The 19,679-nt window shown below is 36.2% G+C and overlaps 1 protein-coding gene across 1 annotated transcript; it reads left to right on the top strand.

Moving 5' to 3' along the window:
* The first annotated feature begins 231 nt into the window (after nt 1-231).
* Nucleotides 232-1,158, top strand: LOC145795998 (uncharacterized). The gene is made up of 2 exons (XM_082880962.1): nt 232-679; nt 956-1,158. The coding sequence occupies exons 1-2, from the start codon at nt 232-234 to the stop codon at nt 1,156-1,158; spliced, it is 651 nt and encodes a 216-aa protein (XP_082737088.1).
* Nucleotides 1,159-19,679: the final 18,521 nt, after the last annotated feature.

Genomic DNA, 19,679 nt, shown 5'->3' with positions numbered 1-19,679 from the left:
GTTATTGTGGTGTACTGTGGTAATTATTTCGAGGCATTACATGGTTCACAACAATTAAAAGATCATGAGCGAAATTGCCCGACCTATGGCCTAGAGCTTGCCACTGTCATATTTGCCTTGAAATTACGGAGGCATTATCTATATGGAGAAAAATTTAAAGTATTCTCTGGTCATAAGAGTCTTAAGTACCTATTTTCTTAGAAAGATCTGAACTTGCGTCAACGGAAATGGATGGAATTTATGGAGGATTATGACTTTGAATTACACTATCATCTTGGAAAGGCCAATGTTGTGGCTGATGCTTTGAGTAGAAAATCTGTAAGTGCCATAGCTAGTCTAGCAGTGAGGGAATGGAAGATGATGGGGGATATTAGTCAATTTGACTTACAACTTTGCGAGTCCTCTGAGCAGGCTACATTGTTCACCATTGTCGCACAACCTACCCTAGTTACACGAGTTATGGAAGCACAACAGGGTGATACAGAAGTGGAGACTATTCGGGAGAGAATCTCTAAGGAAAAGGAAGAGAAGCGTTTGAATGTCTACGCCGATGCGAGTGTTTGTTATTTTGACCGATTGTTTGTTCTTGAATCTATTAGAGATGAAGTTCTTCGGCATTTCCACCACTCTCGCCTAACGGTGCATCATGGAGACACCAAAATGCACCATGACCTTAGCTGTCAGTTTTGGTAGTGGGGTATGAAGAAGGATTTAGCATTGTTTGTGTCTAAGTGTCTAACATGTCAACAAGTCAAGGTCGAACATCAAAGACCCGCGGGATTATTACAACATCTTCCAATTGTCGAGTGGAAGTGGGAATATGTTAAAATGGATTTTGTTACTGGTTTTTCAAGAATGCAAAAGGGTAATGATGCGATATGGGTAATTATAGATTGACTTACTAAGTCAGCTCATTTTCTTGCTATGAGTGTGGGGGATTCTATTGAGTTTTTAGCCAAACTTTACATCCGTGAAATTATTCGACTCTATGGGGTTCCAGTGAGCATAGTTTCTGATAGAGATCCTCGATTCATTGCCAGGTTGTGGCAGGGTCTTCAGAGTACCTTGGGTATCCAGCCAAATTTTAGTACTGCCTACCATCTTCAGACTAATGGACAATCTGAGCGCACTATTCAAATTCTAGAAGACGTGTTGTGAGCGTGCGTTTTAGATTTCAAAAGGTGTTAGGAGAAACACTTGCCATTAGTTGAGTTTGCTTACAACAACAGTTACCAGGTTAACATTGAAATGGCGCCCTTTGAAGCTCTTTATGGACGTCCTTGTAGATCACTTGTTTGTTGGGTGGAAGTAGGGGATTCACCTATGCTTGGGCCAGAGCTGGTCCATGAAACCACCGAGAAAGTAGCTCTTATTCGGAAGAGATTAGTCATGGCTCAAAGCTGTCAAAAAGCTATGCCAATCAGAGACAAAAGGCCATTGTACTTTGAAGTAGGAGACTATGTGTTTATAAAAATCTCACCTACGAGGGGGCTGATGAGGTTTGGTAGAAGTAGAAAATTATATCCCCAATTTATTTTCCCTTTTGACATCATAGAGCGGATGGGAGAAGTTGTATATCGTCTTGCCTTACCACCACAAACCTCAAGAGTGTACAATGTATTTCATGTGTCAATGCTCTATAAATATGAACCCGACCCTTCTCACGTCTTAGATTGGACGGATATTGAAGTTGATGAGGATGCATCTTATGAGGAAAGACCGATTCAAGCCCTAGACACACAGGAGCAAGTATTAAGGGGTAAGACCATTCCATTAGTCAAAGTGTTGTAGCGCAATCACGGTGTTGAGGAAACAACTTGGGAGCGTGAAGCCGAGGTCTGCGAGAAATACCCAGGTTTATTCCAAAATATGTGTTGTATCCACTCATGTTGCTTTTCAATCGATATGTGATAAATAGAGCTTAAACCATACTTTCTCATGCTTTTTCTTTCTTTTGTTACTAGAAATGGTTTGTTGTTTATTTGGGAATTGTTCAAAACCGATGGTCACTACGTTGTTATTATATTATTGACGTAGTGTTGAGGATTGACATTATTTCAAGAGCGAGATCCCTTAAGGGGAGAGATTGTAACATTGTGCTTCAAGTGACCGCTCGAGCGGTGGAAATACCGCTTGAGTGAAGATTTGGTGCTCCCAATAGTTCATTTTTCAAGCCTGAGGACCACTCGAGCGAACAAGTAGTTGCTCGAGCTAATATGAGGGGCTCCTAGTATCTTGTTTGCAGATAGATATACTGAGAGGTATCATTCACCGCTCGAGTGATGAAAAGACCCCTCAAGAGGTCAACGGGATTTCAACATTTTAAAAACTAATTTCTAGATCATTCTTTCACTTTTCCTTTTCTCTCTTCCTTCCTCTCTCTCTAAGTCTAAAAACCCTACATTTCTCTCTCTACATACCTCTCATTTCACTAAGTTCTGAGCCAAAATCACTTGCAAGAAGTGGAGTTTATGTAAGGATCTTGCTATCTACCAATTGGATTTTGGTTCTACGAAGGATCCTCTTCAACAGTCTAGTTTTCTTGTTATTTCTCGAGGTAGGGTTACTTTTAGCTTAGTATCTCTTTATTTTGAGGATGATTGTAGTGACACTACAAGAAAATACACTTTTGGCGACCACTTTTGCCGACTAAAAATATTTTGGTTGCCAAAAGTTGTGGAATTGGCGACCAAAAATTATCTTAGTCAGTAAAAGTACAATATTTAGCTACTAAATTTTTTTAGTCAGGGTATATTGATTATTGGAGACTAAAAAAAAAATTTGTCGCTACAAAAGTCACAATTGGTGACTAAAAAAAATTTAGTCGCTAAATTTGCCACAATTACCGACTAAAAAAATATTTTAGTCGCTGTATAGATAGCTTTGGCAACTCAAATAATTTAGTCGCTGAATGAAAAATAAAAATTTACTTTTTATCTTTGGCGACCAAAAGTTTGGTTTGCAAAAGTTCAATTTCAGCGACTAAAAAATATTTTAGTCGCTGTATAGATAGTTTTGGCAACTAAAATAATTTAGTCGTTGAATGAAAAATAAAAATTTATTTTTTATCTTTGGCTACCAAAAGTTTGGTCGGCAAAAATTCAATTTCAACGACTGAAAAATATTTTAGTCACTGTATAGATAGTTTTGGCAACTAAAATAATTTAGTCGCTGAATGAAAAATAAAAATTTACTTTTTATCTTTGGCAACCAAGAGTTTGGTTGCCAAAAATTTAATTTCAGCGACTAAAAAGTATTTTAGTCGCTACATAGATAGTTTTGGCAACTAAACTAATTTAGTAGCTGAATGAAAAATAAAAATTTACTTTTTATCTTTGGCGACCAAAAGTTTGGTTGGCAAAAATTCAATTTCAACGACTAAAAAATATTTTAGTCGTTGTATAGACAGTTTTGGCGACTAAAATAATTTAGTTGATGAATGAAAAATAAAAATTTACTTTTTCTCTTTGGCGATCAAAAGTTTGGTCGCCAAAAATTTAATTTCAGCGACTAAAAAATATTTTAGTCGTTGTATAAATAGTTTTGGCAACTAAACTAATTTAGTCGCTGAATGAAAAATAAAAATTTACTTTTTATCTTTGGCGACTAAAAGTTTGGTCGCCAAAAATTTAATTTCAGCAATTAAAAAATATTTTAGTCGCTGTATAGATAGTTTTGGCAACTAAAATAATTTAGTCGCTGAATGAAAAGTAAAAATTTACTTTTTATCTTTGGCGACCAAAAGTTTGGTCGCCAAAAATTTAATTTCAGCGACTAAATGTATAGATAGTTTTGGCAACTAAAATAATTTAGTCGCTGAATGAAAAATAAAAATTTACTTTTTATCGCCAAAAATTTATTTTCAGCAACTAATAAATATTTTAATCGTTGTATAGTTATTTTTGGCTACTAAATTTATTTAGTCATTGAATGGAAAACAAAAATTTACTTTTATTTTTGGCGACTAAAAGTTTGGTCGCCAAAAATTTATTTTCAGCGACTAAATAAATTTTAGTCGTCATATGCCAACTTTTGCCAACTAAAAGAAATTTAGTCGCCAAATATCTAGTATAATTTTACTTTTAATCTTTGGTGACTACCCCATTCGCTCGGCAAATATACATTTTTGTGACTAAAACACATTTACTTGGCAATAAAACTCAATTTTTTTGTGGGAACACATACCGCCCAATTTGAGTTCATGTTTAATTTTATTATTATTATCATTATTATGTATTTTTATAATTTTCTTTTTTATTTATTATCATTTTGGAGGGATTTTTAAATTAATTTGGTGAGGAACTCTGGAGGGATTTCAAACACACTAAACTGAGTTAGGGCTTAAACACGTCTCTCTCTCTCTCTCTCTCTCTCTCTCTTTCTCTCTCGCATCTGCCCTCTTCCGATTCTTTCACCCCTCTGTCTCTCTCATTCCATTACTCTCTCTCTCTCTCTCTCTCTCTCTCTCTCTCTCTCTCTCTCACGCTGATTGCCCTCCTTCTGATATTGAATCTCTGTCGCTTTGTTTCCATCGCCGTCGGGTAAGGAGCATCACTACCATCGAGCACCACCGTCGATCCACTATTGGAGCATTACCCCAGTATGTCCTCTCTATTTTGCCTTCTCTCTGTCCCTCTCTCTGCCTCTCTTCCCCTAATATCTGTCTTTCTCACTCTGTGACTCTCTTTGTCTTTATTTTCTCTTTGACTAAAGTAATTTTCTTCTACAATGTCTCATCCACCAGGGCCTTCACCATCCCCATTTTGTAGAGCATCTTCAACTCTCCCTAAAAACAATTTGAGGTATAAATATCCATCTCTGTCTATAAAATGATTCAAGGAACATGTAATTTCTTGTTTTTCTTTTTTTGGGTTGTGAAAGTCTGAAATTCGTAACACTTAAATTTTATCTTATAGTTTCATCTTATACTTAATTTATACTGGTAGCGCCGGATAAAGATTCTTCAAGCTGCCTTACTGAACTTTGCTTCTGTGATCTTTATCTTATACTTAATTTATACTAGTAGCACCCGATAAAGGTTTGGAGTTTTACTGACTAATATTTTTTAGTTGCCAGAATATAATTTTCTGCGATCAAATCGAAATTAGATTAGCAAAAGTCGAAGAGGGAAGACAAAAAAAGAAGAAAAAAGAAAAAAAGAAGTGTGGTTAGATTCTGTTGCCATGAGGGCTCTAAATGTTATGGAGTGCAAAACTGATACTAACAAAATCAAAACTCTTTCCGAAGTTGAAAGAGTGGCCATGTTTGGTTTGATTTTCGAAAACTTGATTCAAATTTATTTTTTTAAGACTAAAAATTGGTTTCGTAAAAAAAATTTAAAAAGAAAAACTACCTTACTTGTCAATTTTATATAATTTTACGAAGGATATGATTAGCTTGTTTGGTTTGGATTTTTAATATTCACTTTTCAGATAATTAAAATTTTTTATTTTCCGTATTTTTTTATTTTCACTAAATGTTATATTCTAATGTTTTTAAAAAAAATTCGATATACCAAACATAAATACACTTTAAAAGTATAATATTTGTAAAAAAAATATTTAAAAAATTTACTGAATACTAAAATAAAACAAATTTGAGAAATTAGTACATTTTTCGTATTCTTGTGTATTTATTAATTTTTTAAAATATTTTTTGACAAATATTTTACTTTTTGGATACATCTAAGTGAGGTAAATCTAAAAAAATGCTTAAAATTTAAAAAATATTCACTAAAAATAAATATAAAAAATAAAAAACTCAATTTTTAAAAAATTAAAACCAAAAATTCAAAAATATACTTTCCAAAAAAATATCGCCGACCGTGCAAGTGAAAACCCAAATTAAGAGTAAATTTTGAGTCTTAGTTTTTGGGTTTTTTTTTTTTTTTTTTTTTTTTTTGATAGAGTTAATTGGGTGTGAATTAGAATTTAGATTAAAATTTACATTTGGATTAGAATTTAGGGAAAATTGATTTATCTAGTTCTCTTACTGTGTATAGATTGTTGGAGATGATTCAAACTTTGTGTTCCTTACACTTATTTATATCGTTCTCCCACATTGGTGACCATATATAAATATATATATTATTTTCCGATTTCATACTTAGCTATATTTAATTTTTAATATATTAATTTGTTAACATGAGTATTTTACAACTGTTGCTCATGGATTGGAAATCTTCATTTCCAACTTATAATGGAGCACATTTGAATCTTAGATGTTGCTTTAACCCACCAAGCCACTCTACTTTTAAATAGATCACAAAGCACATTCATATTAGGTTGCATACCCAAAAACACAATATCATTCCTACCCTTCCAAATGGACCATAGAACAACCAGAGGTATGGCCTTCCAAAATTGTTGTTCTAATCTTTTAAAGCTAAAACCAGCCCACCACTGCAACACTCCCGTTTATTAAGTTACAAGGTTTAGTAATGCATTATGAGTAATACTATGAATTGGCTCTCCTTATTTCTAAGGCGATGATCAAAAAATAGATGTCAACTATACTGAAAATCATGTCACCGTTTTTCAATAATACATTTCCTTACAAATTGCCATTTCAAATGAAGTACTACTACACACATCTCCAATTTGAAGACAGCATTTTTCTACTCTTAATATGCCATTAAGTATTTCTAGTTTGACTAACTAAAATAGCTTCAACGTGTTTGAGGCTTTGTCAGAAGCTCTAACTACTTATACATCCTTGAGATTTGGTCATCGGAAAATATTCAGTGTGTTTGCTTTCAGTTTTCTAAATTCAGTTTTTTGAAAATTGAATTTTTTGTTTTTTGTGTTTTTTTTAGTGAATATTTTTAAAATTTTAAGTATTTTTTTTTTAAAACTTTTTTAGATGTATCTTACTTAAATGTATCTAAAAAGTAAAATATTTGTGAAAAAATATTTTTAAAAATTAATAAATATACAAAATACGAAAAATATACTGAATTTTAGTTTTTTTTTGTTGTATTTTTGGTATATATGGATTTTTTAAAAGTTTTTTTTTATGAAAATTATACTTTTTGAGTGTATTTATGTTAGGTGTGTCTAAAAATTTTAAAAATTGTTTAAAATATTAAAATCATTTAGTAAAAACAAAAAAATACGGAAAATAAGAAAGTATATTTTTCCAAAAAGTATTTTCAAAAAACTAGAAACAAACATGGTGATTGGTGATTAAAATAAAATTAGTTGTGGTATACTAATTTTTTCCAATGGAAAAAAAATTAGTCGCCAAAGGATTTCGGTGACTAATATTTTAGTCGTTGTTACTTAAGTTCTGGCTACAAGAAGTTTTAGTCATTATATATGGGTTATTTGCCGACAAATAACCGATTTAGTTGCTACAGGTCTAAAATTTGAGAGGGAAATTACTTTTAATATTTGCGCCCTCTTCTATTCTCTATTTAAACATACACAAAAGTCCTCTTCTCTCACACATCACCACCAAACCTCACTCCACCTCATCTCAGCACAATCCCTCACCACTGTAGCTAACCGTACATTGCACATCGCCACCGTCGCAACCACAAATCACCACCGCCACTGCCGCAGATCACAGGTTCTCTCTTTCCCTCTTTGTCTTGATTGCGCTCTATGTCTCGCTCTCGCTCTCTCTATCTCGCTCTCGGTCTCTCTCTCTCTCTCCTTTCCTCTATTTCCCCAACTATCAACTCTTGCTATAGTGTTTTATATGATTTATACTAAATAATTTCGTGTTGATTTCTTAAACTGGTTTGATTTCTAGAGCTTTATGGGTTTAATCTTGTAAATGGGTTTGATTTTACTGGTAAAATTTTCTTTCGCCCTCTTTTTCCTTTCTCTCTCATTAGTTTCAAAGCCCTAATCCATTGATTGTGAATGTATTTGCATGCATGGCTGCTCAATGATTGTGTATGTATTCTCATGTGTTCTGATTGTTTGAATTGAAATTTGATTCTATGATTGCAATAGTAAATAATTTATTGGCTTCTCTTTAATGATTATTTCTCAGATTTTGGGCAATACCCCTCATTTTGCTAGTTTTCAGGAGGCTTCTCAGTCTCACTCCATGGTTTTGCTACATTTGTTTTCTTAGATCTTGTGTAGCCTTGGATTTGGTGTTAGAGTAATAGTGTAATTCTCTGAGATATATATATCTGGTTTTGCTAAAGCTACTATCTTTGTTTATTGACCTACTTAAGATCTATATATTAAACATATAAGGAAGTCTAACTTATTTAATCGTCCTATTCACACTCTCCTTTTACAGAACCCTAGAAAATAATCTTGCATGTCCAGGGAGGTTTTACTTTTTAATTTAAAATTTCAAAATGACAACAAAATTTTAATTTATGACTTTTGAAAATTATTCACTATCAATTGTTTCTCATGATTTGTGTGAAGTAATTTGAGGAATTTTTTCTTTCAACAAGCATTGTATAGTAAACAATGATGGTTAACATTTCTTACCTCAAGCATTGGATAGTAAACAATGTAGTTAGGTTCTGAATGTTGTTCTCAACAGGAGAACATTTCGTTGAGATTCCTTGGATAGCTTGTAATATTGCTTTCTTTTTTTAGTGTGAAAAAAGTTTTTAAAATTTAGAAATATATGTTTACTATTTATTTTCCCCAAACTAGTTTTTAATAATTTTATAGGACAGATCATTTTCATTGTGACTGGGATTGTATGCATTATTTTATAGGACAGTCATAAAGAGATGATTTTATAGGACAGTCACAAAGATCATTTTCCTTTGATTTTGGAAATTTGTCTTTCCTGCATTATAATGTTGAAAACAGAATTTGCATTGGAAAGAAAGCACTGGCCCTCCATTTCTGAATAAACCTGTGGTATGTAGAGCAGTAATAGTTTTTTGGAAACAAAATATGTTTTCTTTTGGAAAGGAAAAGTTGAATGGTCAAGCAAAAGTTAATTTGTAATATAAAGCAGAAGAAAATCAGAAACTTGTTTTGTTGTGCAAAGAAGCATCTTATTTTTATTTTTTCTTCTTTTGCTGGGAAATATCTTTGTGTTTTTTTACTTCCGTAAAACATTGTTTTATACTTCAAAGTGATTGCTTGAGCAAGAGGCAAGTTCAGTCCCAAGACTCCCTACTACCACTAACAAAACTCATAGCTGGAGTAAACTTTGTTTTTCCTCAACGAGCTAGAAATAATTGCTATTTCTATTTTCATTTGCAAGTGACTGCGTCTCTAAAATGGATTGACATGGCCTTTTAAGTGTTCATTAGATAAAAATATCTCATAAAGGCTTTTGTTGCTCCACAATTGCATTTTTGTTGTGGTTTCTCCCTGGTGATCAAGGTGAACAGTGTCAGGGGTTTGTTTGGGTGAAAAGTTCTAGATGTTGGAATTAAGTAAGAAGACAAATTTCTGTTTGAGTTGGTTGTATGTTGTTAATGTTTAACTCTGTCAAATTCCAATTTCCCGAGCATATCATTCTCTCTGAAGTTTTACATACTTTGGAGTTAATTTTTTATGTTTGTGTATACTTGTCATTGTATCAAAATAGAACATTGTTGAAGAAGAAAATAACAGAAAGATCACAAGAGTACTCGACTGAATGATAAAATATTCTAAGTTGCTGCAGACTGTCAGAGTTACCAATTTATTTTCATCTGTGATCTAATATTCTATACGTGCGAAAGATCACTAACTGCAACTTTATGTTGTCAGTTATTTTATTAATAGACAAAAAAACTCATAAATCTTTATATGTTTAGTCAATCTAGGAGAAAAAGTTGAAGTACACTTTAATTTAGGATACTATGATCAGCACAAATGTGTGATAGCTGAGCTTCACAGTAATTATTATGTAGTTGGACCAAGGTTCAAGAAGAAATCTAAATGGAGGTAGGAAGATATAATCTGCTGAATGTAAACTTTGGAAACTTTGTGAATCTTAACTAAATGTTCTATCCAACCACTGACCATAAAAAAATGCATCAAGCTTTGGAAACTTATTCCTTTCAAACTCACAAATTGTCAATTTAATATTCTCTTCATCAAAATGTCTCTCCAACCAATTACGAATTACATTGTATGGATGCGCCAATCCATAATATACTCAGAGACACGAATCTTCTGAGCTATGTTGATGGATCTGTTGTTCCTTCATTTGCAGCCATTCTTGATTCTTCTCGAAAAACTTTGGCTAATCCTACTATCACCAATGGATTTTGTCATAACCTTGAATGGACTTCCTACAGAATTTCTGTCACTTAAGACCACAGCTCCTGCATAATTTTACTCTATTATGGGGCTTTGTATGTTGTTTTAGATACTAAGTCTTCTAATTATGATCTCAGTGTTGCTTATTCCATTACAATATATCACACTCACTCAGTTTCAAAATCAATCATCTGCTAACTCTCGAGGGAATCATAATCAGTTTCATAGAGGAGATAATACCTCAATAGGAGGTTGATTTTGAGGAAATCCAATTCTCTAACTCAGGCCGACAATCTCAATCTTCATCTTCTTCCTCTGGTTCATTTCTATTTTTTCAGATCTGTAGCAAGCCTATCCATACAGCTATTGATTGTTGGTTTCATATGGATGCTTCTTACAATTCTTCTACACAATCATCCTCTCCATCCTACACTGCCTATATGGCTTCTCAGTCTGTTTCTCCCCTTACAAATTGGCATGTTGATTCTACTGGTACTACTCATGTCACCAGACCTAAAGCATCAGTCTCTCATCAGTGACTGTTTGTGTTTTATTGCTCCTGATCCTGCTCTGATTGAGCCTCATAGTTTCTCAAATGCCATTAACACTCCAGTTTGGGCTGCAGCCGTGACTGAGGAATTTCAGGCTATCCAAAGTCAAAAGACATGGATGTTGCTGCCTCTTCCTCCTGGCAAACAGCAAATTGGATGCAAATGATGTGGCCCTGCAAGCAGGTCAACATGCTTGAATTTAAGCACAGCTCCAACCAAAGCCACCTAATGCTGTCCTCAATTCCAGTGGAGACATTAATACAACCTGGAAAACCAAATAGTGGGTAGAAGAACAGAGAAACAAAGTCAGAATAAATTGAGAATAGGATCAATAACCTGAGGCAAACCTCACTGATATTTGTACTAACAAACTCAACAGTCCATAGCATAATCACTTATCAAATGAACATGTTATAGAAACTATATATAAATCAAACCAAATATATATCCTCTCATCACTAGTCTCTTACCAAAGAATTCCCTACTAATGTGCCAGCACGGATCTGGTCCAGCAAGAAAATAGTTAGGAACACTCTTACAAAATTTCACAAGCTCACTACTTCCCACCACCAGACTACATGCTCACAACACACTTAACCAACCATCCCTAAGAAAGGCTAGAATGACAACCTGCATGGCAAACTGTTAGGAACGATTTTATAGTAGCTCACATGCTTTTAACCCTGATTATAGGTAACACACCACACTCAACTCACTGCTCCAATCATCTGGTCCATTCATGATAATGAGGTATACCAGTAACCAGAATAAGGGCAGGACCACCTTCAAAACTATTAGATATACCTACTAAGACTTTGCTGTCTTTGTCTTGGTATTTTTGTTGTTATCTGTTGCTTCTGTCTTTGTGTATCTGTTACTGTATTGTAAGCTCTGGTGGTGTGTGTATTACAACAGTTTAATTGGTTATTATGTCTTCAACATGTGTCACTTTCTTGGCCTTTTCTAGGGCCATATTACCAGGCTATAAAATCACCAAATGATCTCATTTTTTTTCACATACAAAATAAACGTTTAGTATGTTTAGGGTAGTTTATTACACTTTCTCTAATATTTTGTAGATTAATTAATGTAATGGTTGTCTTTAACCTTTCAGGTGGCCCAAATAGACAAGGATTGGATGACAATAAAAAATAGATTAAGCAGTAGGGAGTATCAAGAAGGGGTGAATTCATTTATTGAATTTGCGAAGATAAATGTAGGCTTCGAGTATAAGATTCAGTGTCCATGTATCGATTTTATGAACGACAAAATACATACGAGCCACGTGGTGAAGATTCATTTGATTCTATGTCCTCAATATCACTTGCAAATTTACATACATGGATTAATATATATATATATATATATATATGAAATTAAGATGCTTCATGGATGTTCATTTCTTACTTAAATATTTGTTAATTATCAGTCTTGATGTATATGTCTATACGCATTAAAAATTTGTGCTCATTGTGCTCTTTGGCCTTTGATTATGTTAAATTGTAATAGAATGGCGCCTGCGAAAAAGATGTGCTATTTACCACCACCAAAGAGGGCATTAATTGAACCATACTCATCACAGACCTTACACCTACACCTACTCCTGAAGGTATTGTAGCAGATGGATCTCAGACTATTATACCATCTCCATCTGAACAAGTTGCATTGTCAGGATCCCAGACTATTGCACCATCTTCGTCTGAAAGTAATGCACCAGCTGCATCTGAGAGTTGTGAAGCATCTCCATTTGAAACGAATCCACCATCTCTTCAAAGTCAATCGAGTGGCGCAGGTAATCAAATATGTTTGATCTGTCTTCAATTTATATATGTGGTTAATATTTTGTAATTTGCAAAGACATTAGTAATATTATCAATTACCAGGTGCATCATCATCAAAGTGTGTGCAGGGACCAACAGTTGGAAAAGCAACAGCAAAAAGAGTTGCCAACAATAATGGAAACAAGCTGTACATTCCAATCACGGAGACATTCAATGCATTCGAAGGTGTGCTGGCGACCCAGAATCGAATGAGATTGGCCTTCAGATTAGGAGGATGTGCCCCATTCAAGGCATTAACAGTTGAACTGTTGCTAATCCAGCAACAAAAGCTGCTATTGTACAAGTTGTCCGGGTATGATTAAATTGCTTTCATAGTCTGTGTGGATGATGGAAACAGTGCTGTTCTAATGTGCATATAGGAGCTCATCTGTTTTCTTTGTTTACTTTGTTGGTTTTCAAAGCTTGAAAGCAGTGAAGAGATGAAAAGCTCATTTGTTTTCAACTTGTCTCTATAAATAAGCAGCCCATTCCATCTTAGATTTTTTGGGGAGGGGTGTCTATAAATAAGTAGCCCATTCCAACTTATTCATGAATCATGTTGGTACATGAAATTGTTTAAGGCCCCGTGGTTTCCTTTTTTTTTTTTTTTTTTTGTTGATATAGCTTTTTTAAAGTTACTCACCATAAACTTCTCTTCATTATTTTATCATTCCAATGGAAGTTAAGAGCAATGCAACCTACATAAAGTACATGACATATTATTCTTGACCACATACTTAGGACAACCATTTAGTCTTTTTAGTGAGTGCCTTGTTAACCGACAGGACAATCACAAGCTCTATGAAATTGGATTCTGCATACATGTCTGATAAACATATCATTACAGAAAATGCCGATTCAAGTAAAATTATTTTGATACCCACAACCACATGTCTATGTTTAAATCGTTATTTTTCTACGAACATAGTATATTGGTATTCCATTTAAACAATGGCAATATATGAAGATGCACATTATAAATGTTTGTCAGGTTACTGCTAAGTCCAGTTTAGGTGGACTGTATGGATGGGAGATGTTAAGCTTCCATAGTCAATTTCTTAAATTGGCTTCTAATGGAAATCATCCAATTATTGGAGTAAGAGAAGTTGTAGTCAATCGCAATTTGTTTTGTAGTTCACAAAATTCATATATTGTTAGGATAAAGCTTGTGTTCTATTGTCAATATTACTTGGTTTCTTTAGTAATGATGTTGTATTTGTGTTGCAACTTTTTGAGTCACTGTTTTTTCAATCAAGTTGTGGAGGGCCAAATCTCCTTTATATAATTCTTGAATCTGAGTCATTCCTATGTTATTAGTGGAGTGTAATTTTGATGTCTGTTTCTGGGCTATGCCCATGTAAAAGAAAAAGTAATAAGCCTAGTCTTGGCTAAGAGTGATGAAAATAACAAGTGTACTTTATTTATTTGTCTCCCTTCCATGATGCAAGTGTTGCCTGCTCCCAGCTGTGTTGCTGTGGGTTCGAGTCATGTGAATTAGCCTAGTCACAAAAAATTTGGGGGTACGACTTGCCAACTAACTACCTCTTCTGCACTGGGTATGATGACCTTTCATCATTGATGCAGTTAATACAAATCAGTCTTCATTGTATACAAATTAGTCTTCATTGCCCCAATTCATGTACCAACATGATTCATGAATAAGTTGGTCAGAAAATTCTTTCTTCACAAATTGAACTATGAAAGTGGTGGATCATATATCACGGAAAGATTATAGGGAGTCTTGGTCATAGCTCCCTCATTTAAACTAGTAAAATGACTCCATTTTAAGGTTTTCACACTGTTAACATATTTGCAGCTTTCACATTACATAAGTTAAGTTACTTATTTGGTTTGTATTGATTGTAGGATAAATTTGAGATTGGAGATAATTACGAGGAGAATTCACTATCCCAAAAAGTTGTGGAAAAGAAGTGTTATGTGTTATATAAAGATTGGAAATGCAAAATGAAGAAGAAATGGGAGAAGCATGTGGATATGGGAATTGATCCCTATGCTCATCCATACAAAGGAGTACAATCCGATGATTGGAAGTATTTGATTGACCAAGTATGGTTAGATCCTCAAAACAAGGTATGTTATGATTTAGTTATTACTTAGTACTCTTTATCATTGTTTAAATATATATGTAACAAACCCTTATAATCTGGATTATGTAGCGTCGCTACGATGCCAGCAAACTAAATAGGAGCAAGCTACCCTATAATCACAGTAGTGGGTCGCGATCTTTTCCGGCAGCTGTAGACGTGCCCGCGTGGGGCCCTCGCTACAGTTCGGACTCGATTCATGTCACGGTTCTTAATCTCGAACCAAAGAGTCCAAATTTGGCAAATCATTTTGAGAAAACAGATTTTAGGAAAGAAGTGCCAAACATGGACTGCTTTGCCAGATACAGAGTTGCCACCTAAATATTTTTTTATGGGGGAATTTAGGAAACCCTGACTCGGTGCCGAAGGCCACATGTCCGTCATCACCGGAGTTGTCTCGGCTCGGGAGCTAGGGTACGATTGGGGAAGGTCAGCCATGAGCACCCCCTCTCGTCCGATCCGAAGATCGGCCTCTACTAACCGTGATATCCGTTTTTTGAAAACTTTATATGTTCTTATTCCATTTATTAGCCTAGAATTACTATGTTATGCGCACAACAAACAAGTATAGACTAGATTGCCTAATTTGGAAACACGCATTGCATATCCGTTTGTTTTGAAAAGCGCTTTGGAAATTGCTACTCGCAAGTAGGCTAAAGTACGGATTTCAACGAGTTTTTCCAACTCAAACAATCCAACCTTCACCCACAGGCATTCAAATAAGCATCTAGCCGCATGGTAAGCACGTTATCATGGCAACTTTCACACGTATGCAATATGCTAAAGCGAAAATACTTACATCGTACTCCGTGCCAAAACAACAAACTGTAGACACCCCATTTTTGACCGTCCTCAAGACTTGGACGTCACCGTTTGAACACTCGGTGATCATCCATGATCGTGTTCGTTCAGAGTTCCCGAAGGTCTCGGCTCGCGCGCCCTGCCTCAGAATCTCCGAACTCAACCGTTTAGTGTCTGGTTTTGCACCAAACACTTGCATCTTGCCTTTGAAAGGCAGGGAATGCCATGTAAGGCATCCCCACACACCACCGGCAGTGGCTGGAGGCCACCGGCTGGTCTTTTTCTGCCATCGGCACTTTTGTTTGCCGGTCGGCACATTTCAATGCCGGTCGGCATAGTTTGTTGCCGGTCGGCACTGTTTTTTGCCGAAATAGTATTTTTGGGCAGCCGACCACTGTTCATCCACTTTATGGAGATATTTTGTGCCAGCTGTGATAGCTGGCACCAACTCTTTCCCCCTCCATATATGGAGGGATTTCCCTCTAGCCAAGCTTGTTGTATAAGCTTTGCAAGAGGGAGTCCTATAAGAGAGGGGCTTTCCTCTTGGTTCTAGGTTAGAAAAACAGAAGCAAAAACCAGCCCTTAGCAATATAGATACATATTATCTCTATACCTCCCCCTCTCTCCTCCTTTGTATGTGTTTTTTAGCTCAAAAGGTGTGTTTTACCTTACTTTTGCACCATTACACACACCATCACACCTTACTCCGAGATTGAGGGACTTGGAGGAGTTGTTTCTTGAGTTTTGGACTAGTTTTGATCCAAAGAAGGAGGCTAGACCATTTGTTCTTCAAGGGTTCTTCAAGGGTGAGCATCTTCCTTTTTATTCCCCAAACTTGCATTGGTTTTCTACCTATTTTGTTTACTGTTTTAGCTCTTGTGTATAACATGAAAAAGGCTTAAATTTTCCTGCTCTAGCACTTTCATTAAGGTCATTTTGTGGTTTGAGTGCAAACTCACCCTCATAGGCCTTGTTTGGTCTATTTTGGTGCCTCTTTGGTAAGGTTTTGTTCACTTCAGCATTTTGATCTTTTCATCACTAAAAATCAGTGTATTTTAGTGTCAAAAAAGTTGGTTTGAAGTCTTGCATAGGGGAGGGACACCCCTCTCCCTTTATGGTTTTGTTTCCTTGCTTTTTGGGCTCAAAAGGATAGCATGTGTGCTTGTTGTTTCTTGGCTTCATTTCAGTATTTTTTTAGGCATCTTAGGTCATATATAACCTCTGTTTTTGGTCGGATTTGGGCCTCCTTGTATGCTTGTAATACTTGCTTTGTATTGCTCCATCTTGCTTAGAAATACATCTCATGATTAGGCCATGATTCTTGTGAGAGTTGGTTTAGTTCCATGAAGTTCTTAGTGATGTTTTTCCATGCTTAAGGTTTATTGGTTATCCATTTAGTCATGCTTGACATGTTTGTTAGGGTTGCTTTGTATTTTAGCTTAAAAGCTTTGAGCATGTTGACCTCTAACATGTATGTTTGTGATTATCCTCATGATTTAACATCATCTAAGGACCACATTTTAGTCCAAGAATCATGCTTGTATGTGTGCATGCATGGCCTCTTTCATACCTTGAGGGTGTGTCCTCTTATGCCTAGGAGTGAGCCTTAGCGCATTCGTTTCATGGGGGATACTTTAGCTGCCATATTAGGAGTTTTTGGGGTCCTATTTTGCATGCCAAAACTCTGTTTTTACTTGTTTTGATCATGCCATGAGAGGTCATGTTGGTGGGGGGAAGTTGTCTCCTTTTGTGCCTTAACTTTGGGACCATAAGTTTGCTTGTTAACATAAGTTGATTGTTCATCATTTTGAGCACTTTTGGCCACTGTTTTGAGAAGGGTGAGGGCCTGCCCCTTTGCCATTTTAAGCCCTCTTGCATGCTTGCTCCATGTTTGTTGCATAGTTGTTCCATTAAGCCTTGTAGCTTATCAATCCCATGGTCAAATTGGTCCATGTTTGCACCATTTTTGTACCTTGTATGCTTAGCATTGTACATTTGTCATGTTGGTTGCGTAATGCTTGTTGTGCTTTATATCTTGGTGGCATGATACATTTGAGCCTTGTTGAGCATTACATGTATTGCATTTACTTGGTTTGGGGTGTCAAACTAAGTTTGGGAATCAATGACCATTCATACTTCAAGTGATGCAATGTGCCTCGATTCCCGGTCATCGGGACCTTTGACTCCAACTTGATAAGGCCTCGGTTTTCATGTTGTTTGTTGCATACATCCATACATTAAGTGGCAAATTTGATCCCTTGAGTCATCATGCAACATTGATGGCTCAAAGGTCGAAGGTCATGCTTCTTTGAGTTCAAAATATGATAAGAAGTAGGACCATGCTTACATGTGTCCAAGAACTCCATGCCATGCACTGTCTGTTCTCTGTTTGCTGTCAAATTGTCTTCTGCAGGAAGTTTCTGCCGACCGGCAGAATTTAGTGCCGACCGGCACTATCTGGAGTGCCGATGAATCCGATAAAGTGCCGATGGAAATTGAGAAGTGCCGGTGGTAATTCTGTCTGGCCGGTGGTGCTCTGCTGGATGCAGGGAACTTGCTCCAGTGCTTTGGCATTTTTCAGAAAGACGAGGCAGTACAAACAGAGGAGGCAGGGGTACGGTACGGGTTTTTCGGGCGAGCCAAGTTCCGAGCATGCATCATCTGTGCACCCCGAGGCAGAGGCTGTGGCCACCCTCTTCTTTCTTTTGCTTCATTTCTTTTAATTAATTAGGAAATTTTGTAATATTTTCATTTGTTCATTATTTTGGGACGGTAATATTAATTCGAACCCTCTGAGTAAGGGTAAACATGTAATAAGTGTGGGTGGATGTGTGTATGTCTTCCAATCCCCATTTCTTTCTTCCCTTTTATTTACCTGCTTATGATGGTAGATTAGGGCATTTTTGAAATTAGCATACCTTATGATATGCATGCGTGCATTCATGCATCTGTTGACATGCACCGAGCTCGGTACATCATACTAACCGCATTCGCATTTTCAAATTCCAAAATTGAATACATGAATCAGTTGGTTGCATATCGTATGCCATATTTAGGTTAACTGAGCCTAACTAAAATTGCATCTTGTATGTGTTGCACTAGGCAAAATAACATGAACTAGGACACGCACATTTGGTAACTAGTTTATTGTTTTGGCACGGAGTACAATGTAAGTGGTTATGCTTTAGCATCCAACATGCGTGTGAATGTTGCCATAATAGTATGCTTGCCATGCGGCTAAGTGTTTACATGAGATAAATTGCTTGAATGCCTGTGGGTGGAGGTCAAATTGCTTAAATTGGGATAATGCGTTAAAACTATATTTGTTTTAAGCCCACTAGATAGTGGTAAAACCGTCTTTTCCAAAAACCCACTTGAGGGTGGCAAAATCTGCATTTTAGCCTACTTGCGAGTAGCAAACCAATTTCAAAACGAACATGGAATGTTTTGTTCCAATTTGGGCAATTTGGTCTATACTTGTTTGCTGCGCGCATAACATAGTAATTCTAGGCTAATAATTGGAATAAGAACACATAACGTTTTCAAAACTGGATATCACGGTTAGTAGAGGCTGGTCTTCGGACCAGGCGAGAGGGGGTGCTCATAGCTGACCTTCCCCGATCGTACCCAAGCTCCCGAGCCGAGACAACTCCGGTGATGACGGACATGTGGCCTTCGGCACCGAGTCAGGGTTTCCTAAATTTCCCCATTTTAAAAATATTTAGGTGGCGACTCTATATCTGGCAAAGCAGTCCATGCTTGGCACTACTTTTTCAAAAATCTGTTTCTCAAAACGATTTGCCGGATTTGGACTCTTTGGTTCAGATTAAGAACCGTGACACAAATCGAGTCCGAACTGTGGTAACCCCAAATGAACAGAACCGGGACTAACCCTCCCGGGGTGTTCGGGGGACGTCCACAGTTTCTGGCGACTCTGCTGGGGACATTTAGAGAGCTTGACTCGAACTTATGATATCCTGTTTTGATCTCATTTATGTGTTTCTTTGCATTGCATGTGCATTGGTGCGCCTAGGAACACAGTGTTTGCCATCTGCCATTCCTGAACGGTTTGCCGGAGGCTTGTCTTGTCAAGGCATGTCCGTAAGATTGACCGGCTATGGGCTCTGACAGCATGGGAACACAAACCCCGGTTTACCGGGGCACCCTTTTTGACCATTCGACCTAGTGCATATTCGGATCCATAGTGACCATTCCAAA

Source organism: Camellia sinensis, chromosome 7 (genome assembly GCF_055761805.1).
Source record: "Camellia sinensis isolate YWXY chromosome 7, ASM5576180v1, whole genome shotgun sequence".
In the NCBI taxonomy this organism is placed as follows: Eukaryota; Viridiplantae; Streptophyta; class Magnoliopsida; order Ericales; family Theaceae; genus Camellia; species Camellia sinensis.
Note: the sequence above shows the minus strand (reverse complement) of the source record. Positions and strands in the feature narration are given on the sequence as shown.

What these genes read in the sequence shown, in the direction of transcription:
- LOC145795998 (XM_082880962.1), top strand. Translation starts at nt 232, where the DNA reads ATGGAATTTATGGAGGATTATGACTTTGAATTACACTATCATCTTGGA. An exon ending in AATGCACCATGACCTTAGCT is followed by an intron (nt 680 to 955) that starts GTCAGTTTTGGT and finishes TTGAGTTTTTAG; the next exon opens with CCAAACTTTACATCCGTGAA.